This window comes from Coregonus clupeaformis, chromosome 14 (genome assembly GCF_020615455.1).
Source record: "Coregonus clupeaformis isolate EN_2021a chromosome 14, ASM2061545v1, whole genome shotgun sequence".
NCBI lineage: Eukaryota > Metazoa > Chordata > Actinopteri > Salmoniformes > Salmonidae > Coregonus > Coregonus clupeaformis.
In genome coordinates, this window is record NC_059205.1 from 1,805,255 (window position 1) to 1,826,301 (window position 21,047).

At 45.8% G+C, this 21,047-nt stretch overlaps 1 protein-coding gene across 1 annotated transcript in view; it reads right to left on the minus strand.

The window, feature by feature from the left end:
- Positions 1–21,047, minus strand: part of LOC121581617 (leucine-rich repeat-containing protein 24-like) — a 75,418-nt gene that overhangs the window by 3,026 nt on the left and 51,345 nt on the right. The window contains exons 3-5 of the mRNA XM_045224907.1: positions 5,173–5,451; positions 1,471–1,639; positions 399–556 (exon numbers count right to left, since the gene is read on the minus strand). Of these exons, the coding sequence (XP_045080842.1) occupies positions 399–556; positions 1,471–1,639; positions 5,173–5,451 (606 nt within the window). The remainder of the gene's footprint in view (positions 1–398; positions 557–1,470; positions 1,640–5,172; positions 5,452–21,047) is intronic.

A 21,047-nucleotide genomic window follows, 5' to 3' on the forward strand; every position in this document is an offset into this window, starting at 1 on the left:
TGTGTACAGGTGTGTGTGTGTACAGGTGTGTGTGTGTACAGGTGTGTGTGTGTGTACAGGTGTGTGTGTGTGTGTGTACAGGTGTGTGTGTGTGTACAGGTGTGTGTGTGTATGTGTGTGTGTGTGTACAGGTGTGTGTGTGTACAGGTGTGTGTGTGTACAGGTGTGTGTGTGTGTACAGGTGTGTGTGTGTACAGGTGTGTGTGTGTACAGGTGTGTGTGTGTACAGGTGTGTGTGTGTATGTGTGTGTGTGTGTGTACAGGTGTGTGTGTGTACAGGTGTGTGTGTGTGTACAGGTGTGTGTGTGTACAGGTGTGTGTGTACAGGTGTGTGTGTGTACAGGTGTGTGTGTGTACAGGTGTGTGTGTGTACAGGTGTGTGTGTGTATGGTACGGACCAGGCTGTTAGCTGCTACCTCCATCAGACTGAGGTATGCCAGGCGGGGGGGTTCGGCACACAGCAGACGACGCTCGGACCAGCTCAGAAACCTCTGACCCTCAGCATCAATCCACGACCGCAGCCAGTGGAGCGCACAGTCACACCGCCACGGGTTCTCTGTAGAGGGGGGGGGGGGGTTCAGTCCCATCTGTTTTGTCATTAGTGAAATTGTCAGTGTGCTGCTAACAGCCTTCGCTTCCTTCACTGTCCCTGTCCCCTTACTGGGATCCAACCAGTAGTCCTCTGATCACTAACACACCTGGGATCCAACTAGTGGTCCTCTGATCACTAACACACCTGGGATCCAACCAGTAGTCCTCTGATCACTAACACACCTGGGATCCAACCAGTAGTCCTCTGATCACAAACACACCTGGGATCCAACTAGTGGTCCTCTGATCACTAACACACCTGGGATCCAACCAGTAGTCCTCTGATCACAAACACACCTGGGATCCAACTAGTGGTCCTCTGATCATTAACACACCTGGGATCCAACCAGTAGTCCTCTGATCACAAACACACCTGGGATCCAACTAGTGGTCCTCTGATCATTAACACACCTGGGATCCAACTAGTAGTCCTCTGATCACTAACACACCTGGGATCCAACTAGTGGTCCTCTGATCATTAACACACCTGGGATCCAACTAGTGGTCTTCTGATCACTAACACACCTGGGATCCAACCAGTAGTCCTCTGATCACAAACACACCTGGGATCCAACCAGTGGTCCTCTGATCACTAACACACCTGGGATCCAACCAGTGGTCCTCTGATCACAAACACACCTGGGATCCAACCAGTAGTCCTCTGATCACAAACACACCTGGGATCCAACCAGTAGTCCTCTGATCACTAACACACCTGGGATCCAACCAGTGGTCCTCTGATCACAAACACACGTGACCACCCTCCTGGACAACGTACCAACCACTTGTGCTATAGAAAAGGATCCGATTGGATAGCACCACTGGCAACATTTTACAAGCTAGCTACAGAGGGAGCTTAGGGCATGCCCTTCCCCGTACCTGTGACTCGGAGGACCTGCAGGCTAATGAGGGGCTGTAGGGAGGCTGGTCCTAGGGTGTGGATCTGGTTCCTGCTGAGGTCCAGGAGAGCCAGAGAGGAGAGTCCGGCCAGAGCCTGGTCACCCAGCACCTCTATGCTGTTTTCCTGGAGGTGTAGTTCCTGTAGACTCTTTGATGGGGTTAGAGGTTAGAGGTCAGGGATCATGTGTAGGCTCTGTGGGGGGGTTAGAGGTTAGAGGTCAGGGATCATGTGTAGGCTCTGTGGGGGGGGTTAGAGGTTAGAGGTCAGGGATCATGTGTAGGCTCTGTGGGGGGGTTAGAGGTTAGAGGTCAGGGATCATGTGTAGGCTCTGTGGGGGGTTAGAGGTTAGAGGTCAGGGATCATGTGTAGGCTCTGTGGGGGGTTAGAGGTTAGAGGTCAGGGATCATGTGTAGGCTCTGTGGGGGGTTAGAGGTTAGAGGTCAGGGATCATGTGTAGGCTCTGTGGGGGGTTAGAGGTTAGAGGTCAGGGATCATGTGTAGGCTCTGTGGGGGGGTTAGAGGTTAGAGGTCAGGGATCATGTGTAGGCTCTGTGAGGGGGTTAGAGGTTAGAGGTTAGAGATTAGAGGCTAGACGTAGACTCTGTGACTCATCTATTGGTCTGTACCATGTCCAATATCCCCCTCCCTCATCTATTGGTCTGGACCATGTCCAATATCCCCCTCCCTCATCTGTTGGTCTGGACAATGCAAATAGTCCGGGTAGGCATTTTATTAGCTGTTCAGGAGTCTTATTGCTTGGGATTATAAGCTGTTAAGAAGCCTTTTGGACCTAGACTTGGCGCTCCGGTACCGCTTGCCGTGTGGTAGCAGAGAGAACAGTCTATGACTAGGGTGGCTGGAGTCTTTGGCAATTTTTAGGGCCTTTCTCTGACACCGCCTGGTATAGAGGTCCTGGATGGCAGGAAGCTTGGCCCCGGTGATGTACTGGGCCGTACGCACTACCCTCTGTAGTGCCTTGCGGTCAGAGGCCGAGCAGTTGCCATACCAGGCTGTGATGCAACCAGTCAGGATGCTCTCGATGGTGCAGCTGTAGAACCTTTTGAGGATCTGGGGACACATGTCAAATCTTTTCAGTCTCCTGAGGGGGAATAGGCTTTGGCGTGCCCTCTTCACGACTGTCTTGGTGTGTTTGGACCATGATAGTTTGTTGGTGCTGTGAACTGCTCCACTACAGCACCGTTGATGAGAATGGGGGCGTGCTCTGTCCTCCTTTTCCTGTAGTCCACAATCATCTCCTTTGTCTTGGTCACGTTGAGGGAGAGGTTGTTATCCTGGCACCACACGGACAGTTCTCTAACCTCCTCCCTATAGGCTGTCTCATCGTTGTCGGTGATCAAGCCTACCACTGTTGTGTCGTAGGCAAACTTAATGATAGTGTTGGAGTCGTGCCTGGCCATGCAGTCATGGGTGAACAGGGAGTACAGGAGGGGACTGAGCACGCACCCCTGAGGGGCCCCCGTTTTGAGGATCAGCGTGGCAGATGTGTTGTTACCTACCCTTACCACCTGGGGGCGGCCTATCAGGAAGTCCAGGATCCAGTTGCAGAGGGAGGTGTTAAGTCCCAGGGTCCTTAGCTTAGTGATGAGCTTTGAGGGCACTATGGTGTTGAACACTGAGCTGTAGTCAATGAATAGCATTCTCACGTAGGTGTTCCTCTTGTCCAGGTGGGAAAGGGCAGTGTGGAGTGCGATTGAGATTGCATCATCTGTGGATCTGATGGGGCCGTATGCAAATTGGAGTGGGTCTAGGGTTTCTGGGATAATGGTGTTGATGTGAGCCATGACCAGCCTTTCAAAGCACTTCATGGCTACAGACGTCAGTGCTACGGGTCGGTAGTGATTTAGGCAGGTTATCTTAGTGTCCTTGGGCACGGGGACTATGGTGGTCTGCTTGAAACATGTTGGTATTACAGACTCAGTCAGGGACATGTTAAAAATGACAGTGAAGACACTTGCCAGTTGGTCAGCGCATGCTCGGAATACACGTCCTGCTAATCCGTCTGGCCCTGCGGCCTTGTGAATGTTGACCTGTTTAAAGGTCTTACTCACATCGGCTACGGAGAGCGTGATCACACAGTCATCCGGAACAGCTGATGCTCTCATGCATGCCTCAGTGTTGCTTGCCTCGAAGCGAGCATAGAAGTAATTCAGCTCGTCTGGTAGTCTCGTGTCACTGGGCAGCTTGCAGGCTGTGCTTCCCTTTGTAGTCTGTAATAGTTTGCAAGCCCTGCCACATCCGACGAGCGTCAGAGCCGGTGTAGTACGATTCAATCTTAGTCCCGTTTTGACGCTTTGCCTGCTTGATAGTTCACCAGAGGGCATAGCGGGATTTCTTATAAGCGTCCGGGTTAGAGTCCCGCTCCTTGAAAGCGGGAGCTCTACCCTTTAGCTCAGTGCGGATGTTTCCTGTAATCCATGGCTTCTGGTTGGGGTATATACATATGGTCACTGTGGGGACGACGTCATCGATGCACTTATTCATGAAGCCAGTGACTGATGTGGTGTACTCCTCAATGCCATCGTAAGAATCCCGGAACATATTCCAGTCTGTGCTAGCAAAACAGTCCTGTAGCGTAGTATCCACGTCATCTGACCACTTCTGTATTGACCGAGTCACTGGTACTTCCTGCTTTAGTTTTTGCTTATAAGCAGGAATCAGGATGATAGAATTATGGTCAGATATGCAGTCTGCCAAATGGATGGCGAGGGAGAGCTTTGTACGTGTCTCTGTGTGTGGAGTAAAGGTGGTCTAGAGATTTTTTTCCTCTGGTTGCACATTTAACATGCTGGTAGAAACTGATTTAAGTTTCCCTGCATTAAAGTCCCCGGCCACTAGGAGCACCGCCTCTGGATGAGCAAGTTCTAAGCTAACTTATGGAATTGTTTTAAGATGGTCATACCAAGGATCATTTAGCTATTTGATTTAGATATCTCTAGCATAAACTGACGGATTTTATAATATGATATTTTGATGGGGATTTCTTTATTATGTTAATTAAATTTCCACAGGGGCGCGACCATTGTAGGCCAAGGGTTAAGGGCCAAGGGTAGTGTTTCTTACTGATCTGCAGACCTATACAGGTCATGGCTGTGTAGGGTTCAGGGGTTATAGGCCAAGGGTTAAGGGCCAAGGGTAGTGTTTCTTACTGATCTGCAGACCTATACAGGTCATGGCTGTGTAGGGTTCAGGGTTATAGGCCAAGGGTTAAGGGCCAAGGGTAGTGTTTCTTACTGATCTGCAGACCTATACAGGTCATGGCTGTGTAGGGTTCAGGGGTTATAGGCCAAGGGTTAAGGGCCAAGGGTAGTGTTTCTTACTGATCTGCAGACCTATACAGGTCATGGCTGTGTAGGGTTCAGGGGTTATAGGCCAAGGGTTAAGGGCCAAGGGTAGTGTTTCTTACTGATCTGCAGACCTATACAGGTCATGGCTGTGTAGGGTTCAGGGGTTATAGGCCAAGGGTTAAGGGCCAAGGGTAGTGTTTCTTACTGATCTGCAGACCTATACAGGCCATGGCTGTGTAGGGTTCAGGGGTTATAGGCCAAGGGTTAAGGGCCAAGGGTAGTGTTTCTTACTGATCTGCAGACCTATACAGGTCATGGCTGTGTAGGGTTCAGGGGTTATAGGCCAAGGGTCAAGGGTCAAGGTTTGAGACTGACCTGCAGCCCAGTAAAGGTGTGATCATGCAGCCGTGTGATCTGATTGGCTGCCAGGTAGAGGATACGGAGGTGGTCCAGGCCGGTGAAGGTGTCGGGGGTGAGCAGGTGGATGAGGTTCCCGTTGAGGGCTAACTCTAGCAGGGGGCCCTGAGCCAGGAAAGCCCCTGGCTCCAAGGCTGAGATGCTGTTGTTCTGGAGGTAGAGGTAGAGCAGCCGGCCCAGCCCTGACAGGTCCAAACCACGGATGTGGACTAAAGCATTATCCTGCAGGAAGATTGTCTGGGAGGAGCAGAGGGACAGGCTGACATGATTACAGACTCTGAGTCACATTACTACACTGAGGAGAGCTAAGCTGATATAGCCTACCAAGTCATTACTACACTGAGGAGAGCTAAGCTGCTATAGTCTACCAGTCTACCAAGTCATTACTACACTGAGGAGAGCTAAGCTGCTATAGTCTACCAAGTCATTACTACACTGACGAGAGCTAAGCTGCTATAGCCTACCAAGTCATTACTACACTGAGGAGAGCTAAGCTGCTATAGCCTACCAAGTCATTACTACACTGAGGAGAGCTAAGCTGCTATAGTCTACCAGTCTACCAAGTCATTACTACACTGAGGAGAGCTAAGCTGCTATAGCCTACCAAGTCATTACTACACTGAGGAGAGCTAAGCTGCTATAGTCTACCAAGTCATTAATACACTGAGGAGAGCTAAGCTGCTATAGTCTACCAAGTCATTACTACACTGAGGAGAGCTAAGCTACTATAGTCTACCAAGTCATTACTACTCTGAGGAGAGATAAGCTGCTATAGCCTACCAGTCTACCAATTCATTACTACACTGAGGAGAGCTAAGCTGCTATAGTCTACCAAGTCATTACTACACTGAGGAGAGCTAAGCTGCTATAGCCTACCAAGTCATTACTACACTGAGGAGAGCTAAGCTGCTATAGTCTACCAAGTCATTACTACACTGAGGAGAGCTAAGCTGCTATAGCCTACCAGTCTACCAAGTCATTACTACACTGAGGAGAGCTAAGCTGCTATAGTCTACCAAGTCATTACTACACTGAGGAGAGCTAAGCTGCTATAGTCTACCAAGTCATTACTACACTGAGGAGAGCTAAGCTGCTATAGTCTACCAAGTCATTACTACACTGAGGAGAGCTAAGCTGCTATAGTCTACCAAGTCATTACTACACTGAGGAGAGCTAAGCTGCTATAGCCTACCAAGTCATTACTACACTGAGGAGAGCTAAGCTGCTATAGCCTACCAAGTCATTACTACACTGAGGAGAGCTAAGCTGCTATAGTCTACCAAGTCATTACTACAATGAGGAGAGCTAAGCTGCTATAGTCTACCAGTCTACCAAGTCATTACTACACTGAGGAGAGCTAAGCTGCTATAGACTACCAGTCTACCAAGTCATTACTACACTGAGGAGAGCTAAGCTGCTATAGTCTACCAAGTCATTACTACACTGAGGAGAGCTAAGCTGCTATAGTCTACCAAGTCATTACTACACTGAGGAGAGCTAAGCTGCTATAGTCTACCAAGTCATTACTACACTGAGGAGAGCTAAGCTGCTATAGTCTACCAAGTCATTACTACACTGAGGAGAGCTAAGCTGCTATAGTCTACCAAGTCATTACTACACTGAGGAGAGCTAAGCTGCTATAGTCTACCAAGTCATTACTACACTGAGGAGAGCTAAGCTGCTATAGTCTACCAAAGTCATTACTACACTGAGGGAGAGCTAAGCTGCTATAGTCTACCAGTCTACCAAGTCATTACTACACTGAGGAGAGCTAAGCTGCTATAGTCTACCAAGTCATTACTACACTGAGGAGAGCTAAGCTGCTATAGTCTACCAGTCTACCAAGTCATTACTACACTGAGGAGAGCTAAGCTGCTATAGCCTACCAGTCTACCAAGTCATTACTACACTGAGGAGAGCTAAGCTGCTATAGTCTACCAAGTCATTACTACTCTGAGGAGAGATAAGCTGCTATAGCCTACCAGTCTACCAATTCATTACTACACTGAGGAGAGCTAAGCTGCTATAGTCTACCAAGTCATTACTACACTGAGGAGAGCTAAGCTGCTATAGCCTACCAAGTCATTACTACACTGAGGAGAGCTAAGCTGCTATAGTCTACCAAGTCATTACTACACTGAGGAGAGCTAAGCTGCTATAGCCTACCAGTCTACCAAGTCATTACTACACTGAGGAGAGCTAAGCTGCTATAGTCTACCAAGTCATTACTACACTGAGGAGAGCTAAGCTGCTATAGTCTACCAAGTCATTACTACACTGAGGAGAGCTAAGCTGCTATAGTCTACCAAGTCATTACTACACTGAGGAGAGCTAAGCTGCTATAGTCTACCAAGTCATTACTACACTGAGGAGAGCTAAGCTGCTATAGCCTACCAAGTCATTACTACACTGAGGAGAGCTAAGCTGCTATAGCCTACCAAGTCATTACTACACTGAGGAGAGCTAAGCTGCTATAGTCTACCAAGTCATTACTACAATGAGGAGAGCTAAGCTGCTATAGTCTACCAGTCTACCAAGTCATTACTACACTGAGGAGAGCTAAGCTGCTATAGACTACCAGTCTACCAAGTCATTACTACACTGAGGAGAGCTAAGCTGCTATAGTCTACCAAGTCATTACTACACTGAGGAGAGCTAAGCTGCTATAGTCTACCAAGTCATTACTACACTGAGGAGAGCTAAGCTGCTATAGTCTACCAAGTCATTACTACACTGAGGAGAGCTAAGCTGCTATAGTCTACCAAGTCATTACTACACTGAGGAGAGCTAAGCTGCTATAGTCTACCAAGTCATTACTACACTGAGGGAGAGCTAAGCTGCTATAGTCTACCAAGTCATTACTACACTGAGGAGAGCTAAGCTGCTATAGTCTACCAAGTCATTACTACACTGAGGAGAGCTAAGCTGCTATAGTCTACCAGTCTACCAAGTCATTACTACACTGAGGAGAGCTAAGCTGCTATAGTCTACCAAGTCATTACTACACTGAGGAGAGCTAAGCTGCTATAGTCTACCAGTCTACCAAGTCATTACTACACTGAGGAGAGCTAAGCTGCTATAGCCTACCAGTCTACCAAGTCATTACTACACTGAGGAGAGCTAAGCTGCTATAGTCTACCAAGTCATTACTACACTGAGGAGAGCTAAGCTGCTATAGCCTACCAAGTCATTACTACACTGAGGAGAGCTAAGCTGCTATAGTCTACCAGTCTACCAAGTCATTACTACACTGAGGAGAGCTAAGCTGCTATAGTCTACCAGTCTACCAAGTCATTACTACACTGAGGAGAGCTAAGCTGCTATAGTCTACCAAGTCATTACTACACTGAGGAGAGATAAGCTGCTATAGCCTACCAAGTCATTACTACACTGAGGAGAGCTAAGCTGCTATAGCCTACCAAGTCATTACTACACTGAGGAGAGCTAAGCTGCTATAGTCTACCAAGTCATTACTACAATGAGGAGAGCTAAGCTGCTATAGTCTACCAGTCTACCAAGTCATTACTACACTGAGGAGAGCTAAGCTGCTATAGTCTACCAGTCTACCAAGTCATTACTACACTGAGGAGAGCTAAGCTGCTATAGTCTACCAAGTCATTACTACACTGAGGAGAGCTAAGCTGCTATAGTCTACCAAGTCATTACTACACTGAGGAGAGCTAAGCTGCTATAGCCTACCAAGTCATTACTACACTGAGGAGAGCTAAGCTGCTATAGTCTACCAGTCTACCAAGTCATTACTACACTGAGGAGAGCTAAGCTGCTATAGCCTACCAAGTCATTACTACACTGAGGAGAGCTAAGCTGCTATAGCCTACCAGTCTACCAAGTCATTACTACACTGAGGAGAGCTAAGCTGCTATAGTCTACCAAGTCATTACTACACTGAGGAGAGCTAAGCTGCTATAGTCTACCAAGTCATTACTACACTGAGGAGAGCTAAGCTGCTATAGCCTACCAAGTCATTACTACACTGAGGAGAGCTAAGCTGATATAGCCTACCAGTCTACCAAGTCATTACTACACTGAGGAGAGCTAAGCTGCTATAGTCTACCAGTCTACCAAGTCATTACTACACTGAGGAGAGCTAAGCTGCTATAGTCTACCAAGTCATTACTACACTGAGGAGAGCTAAGCTGCTATAGTCTACCAGTCTACCAAGTCATTACTACACTGAGGAGAGCTAAGCTGCTATAGTCTACCAAGTCATTACTACACTGAGGAGAGCTAAGCTGCTATAGCCTACCAAGTCATTACTACACTGAGGAGAGCTAAGCTGCTATAGTCTACCAAGTCATTACTACACTGAGGAGAGCTAAGATGCTATAGTCTACCAAGTCATTACTACACTGAGGAGAGCTAAGCTGCTATAGTCTACCAAGTCATTACTACACTGAGGAAAGCTAAGCTGCTATAGTCTACCAAGTCATTACTACACAGAGGAGAGCTAAGCTGCTATAGCCTACCAAGTCATTACTACACTGAGGAGAGCTAAGCTGCTATAGCCTACCAAGTCATTACTACACTGAGGAGAGCTAAGCTGCTATAGCCTACCAAGTCATTACTACACTGAGGAGAGCTAAGCTGCTATAGCCTACCAAGTCATTACTACACTGAGGAGAGCTAAGCTGCTATAGTCTACCAAGTCATTACTACACTGAGGAGAGCTAAGCTGCTATAGTCTACCAGTCTACCAAGTCATTACTACACTGAGGAGAGCTAAGCTGCTATAGTCTACCAAGTCATTACTACACTGAGGAGAGCTAAGCTGCTATAGTCTACCAGTCTACCAAGTCATTACTACACTGAGGAGAGCTAAGCTGCTATAGCCTACCAGTCTACCAAGTTATTACTACACTGAGGAGAGCTAAGCTGCTATAGTCTACCAAGTCATTACTACACTGAGGAGAGCTAAGCTGCTATAGCCTACCAAGTCATTACTACACTGAGGGAGAGCTAAGCTGCTATAGCCTACCAAGTCATTACTACACTGAGGAGAGCTAAGCTGCTATAGCCTACCAGTCTACCAAGTCATTACTACACTGAGGAGAGCTAAGCTGCTATAGCCTACCAAGTCATTACTACACTGAGGAGAGCTAAGCTGCTATAGTCTACCAAGTCATTACTACACTGAGGAGAGCTAAGCTGCTATAGTCTACCAAGTCATTACTACACTGAGGAGAGCTAAGCTGCTATAGTCTACCAGTCTACCAAGTCATTACTACACTGAGGAGAGCTAAGCTGATATAGCCTACCAAGTCATTACTACACTGAGGAGAGCTAAGCTGCTATAGTCTACCAAGTCATTACTACACTGAGGAGAGCTGGCTGCTATAGTCTACCAGTCTACCAAGTCATTACTACACTGAGGAGAGCTAAGCTGCTATAGTCTACCAAGTCATTACAACACTGAGGAGAGCTAAGCTGCTATAGTCTACCAAGTCATTACTACACTGAGGAGAGCTAAGCTGCTAGTCTACCAAGTCATTACTACACTGAGGAGAGCTAAGCTGCTATATTCTACCAAGTCATTACTACACTGAGGAGAGCTAAGCTGCTATATTCTACCAAGTCATTACTACACTGAGGAGAGCTAAGCTGCTAGTCTACCAAGTCATTACTACACTGAGGAGAGCTAAGCTGCTATAGCCTACCAGTCTACCAAGTCATTACTACACTGAGGAGAGCTAAGCTGCTATAGTCTACCAGTCTACCAAGTCATTACTACACTGAGGAGAGCTAAGCTGCTATAGTCTACCAAGTCATTACTACACTGAGGAGAGCTAAGCTGCTATAGTCTACCAAGTCATTACTACACTGAGGAGAGCTAAGCTGCTATAGCCTACCAAGTCATTACTACACTGAGGAGAGCTAAGCTGCTATAGTCTACCAGTCTACCAAGTCATTACTACACTGAGGAGAGCTAAGCTGCTATAGCCTACCAAGTCATTACTACACTGAGGAGAGCTAAGCTGCTATAGCCTACCAATCTACCAAGTCATTACTACACTGAGGAGAGCTAAGCTGCTATAGTCTACCCAAGTCATTACTACACTGAGGAGAGCTAAGCTGCTATAGTCTACCAAGTCATTACTACACTGAGGAGAGCTAAGCTGCTATAGCCTAACAAGTCATTACTACACTGAGGAGAGCTAAGCTGATATAGCCTACCAGTCTACCAAGTCATTACTACACTGAGGAGAGCTAAGCTGCTATAGTCTACCAGTCTACCAAGTCATTACTACACTGAGGAGAGCTAAGCTGCTATAGTCTACCAAGTCATTACTACACTGAGGAGAGCTAAGCTGCTATAGTCTACCAGTCTACCAAGTCATTACTACACTGAGGAGAGCTAAGCTGCTATAGTCTACCAAGTCATTACTACACTGAGGAGAGCTAAGCTGCTATAGCCTACCAAGTCATTACTACACTGAGGAGAGCTAAGCTGCTATAGTCTACCAAGTCATTACTACACTGAGGAGAGCTAAGATGCTATAGTCTACCAAGTCATTACTACACTGAGGAGAGCTAAGCTGCTATAGTCTACCAAGTCATTACTACACTGAGGAAAGCTAAGCTGCTATAGTCTACCAAGTCATTACTACACAGAGGAGAGCTAAGCTGCTATAGCCTACCAAGTCATTACTACACTGAGGAGAGCTAAGCTGCTATAGCCTACCAAGTCATTACTACACTGAGGAGAGCTAAGCTGCTATAGCCTACCAAGTCATTACTACACTGAGGAGAGCTAAGCTGCTATAGCCTACCAAGTCATTACTACACTGAGGAGAGCTAAGCTGCTATAGTCTACCAAGTCATTACTACACTGAGGAGAGCTAAGCTGCTATAGTCTACCAGTCTACCAAGTCATTACTACACTGAGGAGAGCTAAGCTGCTATAGTCTACCAAGTCATTACTACACTGAGGAGAGCTAAGCTGCTATAGTCTACCAGTCTACCAAGTCATTACTACACTGAGGGAGAGCTAAGCTGCTATAGCCTACCAGTCTACCAAGTTATTACTACACTGAGGAGAGCTAAGCTGCTATAGTCTACCAAGTCATTACTACACTGAGGAGAGCTAAGCTGCTATAGCCTACCAAGTCATTACTACACTGAGGAGAGCTAAGCTGCTATAGCCTACCAAGTCATTACTACACTGAGGGAGAGCTAAGCTGCTATAGCCTACCAGTCTACCAAGTCATTACTACACTGAGGAGAGCTAAGCTGCTATAGCCTACCAAGTCATTACTACACTGAGGAGAGCTAAGCTGCTATAGTCTACCAAGTCATTACTACACTGAGGAGAGCTAAGCTGCTATAGTCTACCAAGTCATTACTACACTGAGGAGAGCTAAGCTGCTATAGTCTACCAGTCTACCAAGTCATTACTACACTGAGGAGAGCTAAGCTGATATAGCCTACCAAGTCATTACTACACTGAGGAGAGCTAAGCTGCTATAGTCTACCAAGTCATTACTACACTGAGGAGAGCTAAGCTGCTATAGTCTACCAGTCTACCAAGTCATTACTACACTGAGGAGAGCTAAGCTGCTATAGTCTACCAAGTCATTACAACACTGAGGAGAGCTAAGCTGCTATAGTCTACCAAGTCATTACTACACTGAGGAGAGCTAAGCTGCTAGTCTACCAAGTCATTACTACACTGAGGAGAGCTAAGCTGCTATATTCTACCAAGTCATTACTACACTGAGGAGAGCTAAGCTGCTATATTCTACCAAGTCATTACTACACTGAGGAGAGCTAAGCTGCTAGTCTACCAAGTCATTACTACACTGAGGAGAGCTAAGCTGCTATAGCCTACCAGTCTACCAAGTCATTACTACACTGAGGAGAGCTAAGCTGCTATAGTCTACCAGTCTACCAAGTCATTACTACACTGAGGAGAGCTAAGCTGCTATAGCCTATCAGTCTACAAGTCATTACTACACTGAGGAGAGCTAAGCTGCTATAGTCTACCAAGTCATTACTACACTGAGGAGAGCTAAGCTGCTATAGTCTACCAAGTCATTACTACACTGAGGAGAGCTAAGCTGCTATAGTCTTCCAAGTCATTACTACACTGAGGAGAGCTAAGCTGCTATAGTCTACCAGTCTACCAAGTCATTACTACACTGAGGAGAGCTAAGCTGCTATAGTCTACCAGTCTACCAAGTCATTACTACACTGAGGAGAGCTAAGCTGATATAGCCTACCAGCCTACCAAGTCATTACTACACTGAGGAGAGCTAAGCTGCTATAGTCTACCAAGTTATTACTACACTGAGGAGAGCTAAGCTGCTATAGTCTACCAAGTCATTACTACACTGAGGAGAGCTAAGCTGCTATAGCCTACCAAGTCATTACTACACTGAGGAGAGCTAAGCTGCTATAGTCTACCAAGTCATTACTACACTGAGGAGAGATAAGCTGCTATAGTCTACCAGTCTACCAAGTCATTACTACACTGAGGAGAGCTAAGCTGCTATAGTCTACCAAGTCATTACTACACTGAGGAGAGCTAAGCTGCTATAGTCTACCAGTCTACCAAGTCATTACTACACTGAGGAGAGATAAGCTGCTATAGCCTACCAAGTCATTACTAAACTGAGGAGAGCTAAGCTGCTATAGTCTACCAGTCTACCAAGTCATTACTACACTGAGGAGAGCTAAGCTGCTATAGCCTACCAAGTCATTACTACACTGAGGAGAGCTAAGCTGCTATAGTCTACCAGTCTACCAAGTCATTACCACACTGAGGAGAGCTAAGCTGCTATAGCCTACCAAGTCATTACTACACTGAGGAGAGCTAAGCTGCTATAGTCTACCAAGTCATTACTACACTGAGGAGAGCTAAGCTGCTATAGTCTACCAGTCTACCAAGTCATTACTACACTGAGGAGAGCTAAGCTGCTATAGTTTACCAAGTCATTACTACACTGAGGGAGAGCTAAGCTGCTATAGTCTACCAAGTCATTACTACACTGAGGAGAGCTAAGCTGCTATAGTCTACCAAGTCATTACTACACTGAGGGAGAGCTAAGCTGCTATAGTCTACCAAGTCATTACTACACTGAGGAGAGCTAAGCTGCTATAGTCTACCAGTCTACCAAGTCATTACTACACTGAGGAGAGCTAAGCTGATATAGCCTACCAGCCTACCAAGTCATTACTACACTGAGGAGAGCTAAGCTGCTATAGTCTACCAAGTCATTACTACACTGAGGAGAGCTAAGCTGCTATAGTCTACCAAGTCATTACTACACTGAGGAGAGCTAAGCTGCTATAGCCTACCAAGTCATTACTACACTGAGGAGAGCTAAACTGCTATAGTCTACCAAGTCATTACTACACTGAGGAGAGCTAAGCTTTTATAGTCTACCAGTCTACCAAGTCATTACTACACTGAAGAGAGCTAAGCTGCTATAGTCTACCAAGTCATTACTACACTGACGAGAGCTAAGCTGCTATAGCCTTTCAAGTCATTACTACACTGAGGAGAGCTAAGCTTCTATAGCCTACCAAGTCATTACTACACTGAGGAGAGCTAAGCTGCTATAGTCTACCAAGTCATTACTACACTGAGGAGAGCTAAGCTGCTATAGCCTACCAAGTCATTACTACACTGAGGAGAGCTAAGCTGCTATAGTCTACCAGTCTACCAAGTCATTACTACACTGAGGAGAGCTAAGCTGCTATATTCTACCAAGTCATTACTACACTGAGGAGAGCTAAGCTGCTATATTCTACCAAGTCATTACTACACTGAGGAGAGCTAAGCTGCTAGTCTACCAAGTCATTACTACACTGAGGAGAGCTAAGCTGCTATAGCCTACCAGTCTACCAAGTCATTACTACACTGAGGAGAGCTAAGCTGCTATAGTCTACCAGTCTACCAAGTCATTACTACACTGAGGAGAGCTAAGCTGCTATAGTCTACCAAGTCATTACTACACTGAGGAGAGCTAAGCTGCTATAGTCTACCAAGTCATTACTACACTGAGGAGAGCTAAGCTGCTATAGCCTACCAAGTCATTACTACACTGAGGAGAGCTAAGCTGCTATAGTCTACCAGTCTACCAAGTCATTACTACACTGAGGAGAGCTAAGCTGCTATAGCCTACCAAGTCATTACTACACTGAGGAGAGCTAAGCTGCTATAGCCTACCAATCTACCAAGTCATTACTACACTGAGGAGAGCTAAGCTGCTATAGTCTACCAAGTCATTACTACACTGAGGAGAGCTAAGCTGCTATAGTCTACCAAGTCATTACTACACTGAGGAGAGCTAAGCTGCTATAGCCTACCAAGTCATTACTACACTGAGGAGAGCTAAGCTGATATAGCCTACCAGTCTACCAAGTCATTACTACACTGAGGAGAGCTAAGCTGCTATAGTCTACCAGTCTACCAAGTCATTACTACACTGAGGAGAGCTAAGCTGCTATAGTCTACCAAGTCATTACTACACTGAGGAGAGCTAAGCTGCTATAGTCTACCAGTCTACCAAGTCATTACTACACTGAGGAGAGCTAAGCTGCTATAGTCTACCAAGTCATTACTACACTGAGGAGAGCTAAGCTGCTATAGCCTACCAAGTCATTACTACACTGAGGAGAGCTAAGCTGCTATAGTCTACCAAGTCATTACTACACTGAGGAGAGCTAAGATGCTATAGTCTACCAAGTCATTACTACACTGAGGAGAGCTAAGCTGCTATAGTCTACCAAGTCATTACTACACTGAGGAAAGCTAAGCTGCTATAGTCTACCAAGTCATTACTACACAGAGGAGAGCTAAGCTGCTATAGCCTACCAAGTCATTACTACACTGAGGAGAGCTAAGCTGCTATAGCCTACCAAGTCATTACTACACTGAGGAGAGCTAAGCTGCTATAGCCTACCAAGTCATTACTACACTGAGGAGAGCTAAGCTGCTATAGCCTACCAAGTCATTACTACACTGAGGAGAGCTAAGCTGCTATAGTCTACCAAGTCATTACTACACTGAGGAGAGCTAAGCTGCTATAGTCTACCAGTCTACCAAGTCATTACTACACTGAGGAGAGCTAAGCTGCTATAGTCTACCAAGTCATTACTACACTGAGGAGAGCTAAGCTGCTATAGTCTACCAGTCTACCAAGTCATTACTACACTGAGGAGAGCTAAGCTGCTATAGCCTACCAGTCTACCAAGTTATTACTACACTGAGGAGAGCTAAGCTGCTATAGTCTACCAAGTCATTACTACACTGAGGAGAGCTAAGCTGCTATAGCCTACCAAGTCATTACTACACTGAGGAGAGCTAAGCTGCTATAGCCTACCAAGTCATTACTACACTGAGGAGAGCTAAGCTGCTATAGCCTACCAGTCTACCAAGTCATTACTACACGGAGGAGAGCTAAGCTGCTATAGCCTACCAAGTCATTACTACACTGAGGAGAGCTAAGCTGCTATAGTCTACCAAGTCATTACTACACTGAGGAGAGCTAAGCTGCTATAGTCTACCAAGTCATTACTACACTGAGGAGAGCTAAGCTGCTATAGTCTACCAGTCTACCAAGTCATTACTACACTGAGGAGAGCTAAGCTGATATAGCCTACCAAGTCATTACTACACTGAGGAGAGCTAAGCTGCTATAGTCTACCAAGTCATTACTACACTGAGGAGAGCTAGGCTGCTATAGTCTACCAGTCTACCAAGTCATTACTACACTGAGGAGAGCTAAGCTGCTATAGTCTACCAAGTCATTACAACACTGAGGAGAGCTAAGCTGCTATAGTCTACCAAGTCATTACTACACTGAGGAGAGCTAAGCTGCTAGTCTACCAAGTCATTACTACACTGAGGAGAGCTAAGCTGCTATATTCTACCAAGTCATTACTACACTGAGGAGAGCTAAGCTGCTATATTCTACCAAGTCATTACTACACTGAGGGAGAGCTAAGCTGCTAGTCTACCAAGTCATTACTACACTGAGGAGAGCTAAGCTGCTATAGCCTACCAGTCTACCAAGTCATTACTACACTGAGGAGAGCTAAGCTGCTATAGTCTACCAGTCTACCAAGTCATTACTACACTGAGGAGAGCTAAGCTGCTATAGCCTATCAGTCTACAAGTCATTACTACACTGAGGAGAGCTAAGCTGCTATAGTCTACCAAGTCATTACTACACTGAGGAGAGCTAAGCTGCTATAGTCTACCAAGTCATTACTACACTGAGGAGAGCTAAGCTGCTATAGTCTTCCAAGTCATTACTACACTGAGGAGAGCTAAGCTGCTATAGTCTACCAGTCTACCAAGTCATTACTACACTGAGGAGAGCTAAGCTGCTATAGTCTACCAGTCTACCAAGTCATTACTACACTGAGGAGAGCTAAGCTGATATAGCCTACCAGCCTACCAAGTCATTACTACACTGAGGAGAGCTAAGCTGCTATAGTCTACCAAGTTATTACTACACTGAGGAGAGCTAAGCTGCTATAGTCTACCAAGTCATTACTACACTGAGGAGAGCTAAGCTGCTATAGCCTACCAAGTCATTACTACACTGAGGAGAGCTAAGCTGCTATAGTCTACCAAGTCATTACTACACTGAGGAGAGATAAGCTGCTATAGTCTACCAGTCTACCAAGTCATTACTACACTGAGGAGAGCTAAGCTGCTATAGTCTACCAAGTCATTACTACACTGAGGAGAGCTAAGCTGCTATAGTCTACCAGTCTACCAAGTCATTACTACACTGAGGAGAGATAAGCTGCTATAGCCTACCAAGTCATTACTAAACTGAGGAGAGCTAAGCTGCTATAGTCTACCAGTCTACCAAGTCATTACTACACTGAGGAGAGCTAAGCTGCTATAGCCTACCAAGTCATTACTACACTGAGGAGAGCTAAGCTGCTATAGTCTACCAGTCTACCAAGTCATTACCACACTGAGGAGAGCTAAGCTGCTATAGCCTACCAAGTCATTACTACACTGAGGAGAGCTAAGCTGCTATAGTCTACCAAGTCATTACTACACTGAGGAGAGCTAAGCTGCTATAGTCTACCAGTCTACCAAGTCATTACTACACTGAGGAGAGCTAAGCTGCTATAGTTTACCAAGTCATTACTACACTGAGGAGAGCTAAGCTGCTATAGTCTACCAAGTCATTACTACACTGAGGAGAGCTAAGCTGCTATAGTCTACCAAGTCATTACTACACTGAGGAGAGCTAAGCTGCTATAGTCTACCAAGTCATTACTACACTGAGGAGAGCTAAGCTGCTATAGTCTACCAGTCTACCAAGTCATTACTACACTGAGGAGAGCTAAGCTGATATAGCCTACCAGCCTACCAAGTCATTACTACACTGAGGAGAGCTAAGCTGCTATAGTCTACCAAGTCATTACTACACTGAGGAGAGCTAAGCTGCTATAGTCTACCAAGTCATTACTACACTGAGGAGAGCTAAGCTGCTATAGCCTACCAAGTCATTACTACACTGAGGAGAGCTAAACTGCTATAGTCTACCAAGTCATTACTACACTGAGGAGAGCTAAGCTTTATAGTCTACCAGTCTACCAAGTCATTACTACACTGAAGAGAGCTAAGCTGCTATAGTCTACCAAGTCATTACTACACTGACGAGAGCTAAGCTGCTATAGCCTTTCAAGTCATTACTACACTGAGGAGAGCTAAGCTTCTATAGCCTACCAAGTCATTACTACACTGAGGAGAGCTAAGCTGCTATAGTCTACCAAGTCATTACTACACTGAGGAGAGCTAAGCTGCTATAGCCTACCAAGTCATTACTACACTGAGGAGAGCTAAGCTGCTATAGTCTACCAGTCTACCAAGTCATTACTACACTGAGGAGAGCTAAGCTGCTATAGTCTACCAAGTCATTACTACACTGAGGAGAGCTAAGCTGCTATAGCCTACCAAGTCATTACTACACTGAGGAGAGCTAAGCTGCTATAGCCTACCAAGTCATTACTACACTGAGGAGAGCTAAGCTGATATAGCCTACCAGTCTACCAAGTCATTACTACACTGAGGAGAGCTAAGCTGCTATAGTCTACCAGTCTACCAAGTCATTACTACACTGAGGAGAGCTAAGCTGCTATAGTCTACCAAGTCATTACTACACTGAGGGAGAGCTAAGCTGCTATAGTCTACCAGTCTACCAAGTCATTACTACACTGAGGAGAGCTAAGCTGCTGTAGTCTACCAAGTCATTACTACACTGAGGAGAGCTAAGCTGCTATAGCCTACCAAGTCATTACTACACTGAGGAGAGCTAAGCTGCTATAGTCTACCAAGTCATTACTACACTGAGGAGAGCTAAGATGCTATAGTCTACCAAGTCATTACTACACTGAGGAGAGCTAAGCTGCTATAGTCTACCAAGTCATTACTACACTGAGGAAAGCTAAGCTGCTATAGTCTACCAAGTCATTACTACACAGAGGAGAGCTAAGCTGCTATAGCCTACCAAGTCATTACTACACTGAGGAGAGCTAAGCTGCTATAGCCTACCAAGTCATTACTACACTGAGGAGAGCTAAGCTGCTATAGCCTACCAAGTCATTACTACACTGAGGAGAGCTAAGCTGCTATAGCCTACCAAGTCATTACTACACTGAGGAGAGCTAAGCTGCTATAGTCTACCAAGTCATTACTACACTGAGGAGAGCTAAGCTGCTATAGTCTACCAGTCTACCAAGTCATTACTACACTGAGGAGAGCTAAGCTGCTATAGTCTACCAAGTCATTACTACACTGAGGAGAGCTAAGCTGCTATAGTCTACCAGTCTACCAAGTCATTACTACACTGAGGAGAGCTAAGCTGCTATAGCCTACCAGTCTACCAAGTTATTACTACACTGAGGAGAGCTAAGCTGCTATAGTCTACCAAGTCATTACTACACTGAGGAGAGCTAAGCTGCTATAGCCTACCAAGTCATTACTACACTGAGGAGAGCTAAGCTGCTATAGCCTACCAAGTCATTACTACACTGAGGAGAGCTAAGCTGCTATAGCCTACCAGTCTACCAAGTCATTACTACACTGAGGAGAGCTAAGCTGCTATAGCCTACCAAGTCATTACTACACTGAGGGAGAGCTAAGCTGCTATAGTCTACCAAGTCATTACTACACTGAGGAGAGCTAAGCTGCTATAGTCTACCAAGTCATTACTACACTGAGGGAGAGCTAAGCTGCTATAGTCTACCAGTCTACCAAGTCATTACTACACTGAGGAGAGCTAAGCTGATATAGCCTACCAAGTCATTACTACACTGAGGAGAGCTAAGCTGCTATAGTCTACCAAGTCATTACTACACTGAGGAGAGCTAAGCTGCTATAGTCTACCAGTCTACCAAGTCATTACTACACTGAGGAGAGCTAAGCTGCTATAGTCTACCAAGTCATTACAACACTGAGGAGAGCTAAGCTGCTATAGTCTACCAAGTCATTACTACACTGAGGAGAGCTAAGCTGCTAGTCTACCAAGTCATTACTACACTGAGGAGAGCTAAGCTGCTATATTCTACCAAGTCATTACAACACTGAGGAGAGCTAAGCTGCTATAGTCTACCAAGTCATTACTACACTGAGGAGAGCTAAGCTGCTAGTCTACCAAGTCATTACTACACTGAGGAGAGCTAAGCTGCTATATTCTACCAAGTCATTACTACACTGACGAGAGCTAAGCTGCTATAGCCTTTCAAGTCATTACTACACTGAGGAGAGCTAAGCTTCTATAGCCTACCAAGTCATTACTACACTGAGGAGAGCTAAGCTGCTATAGTCTACCAAGTCATTA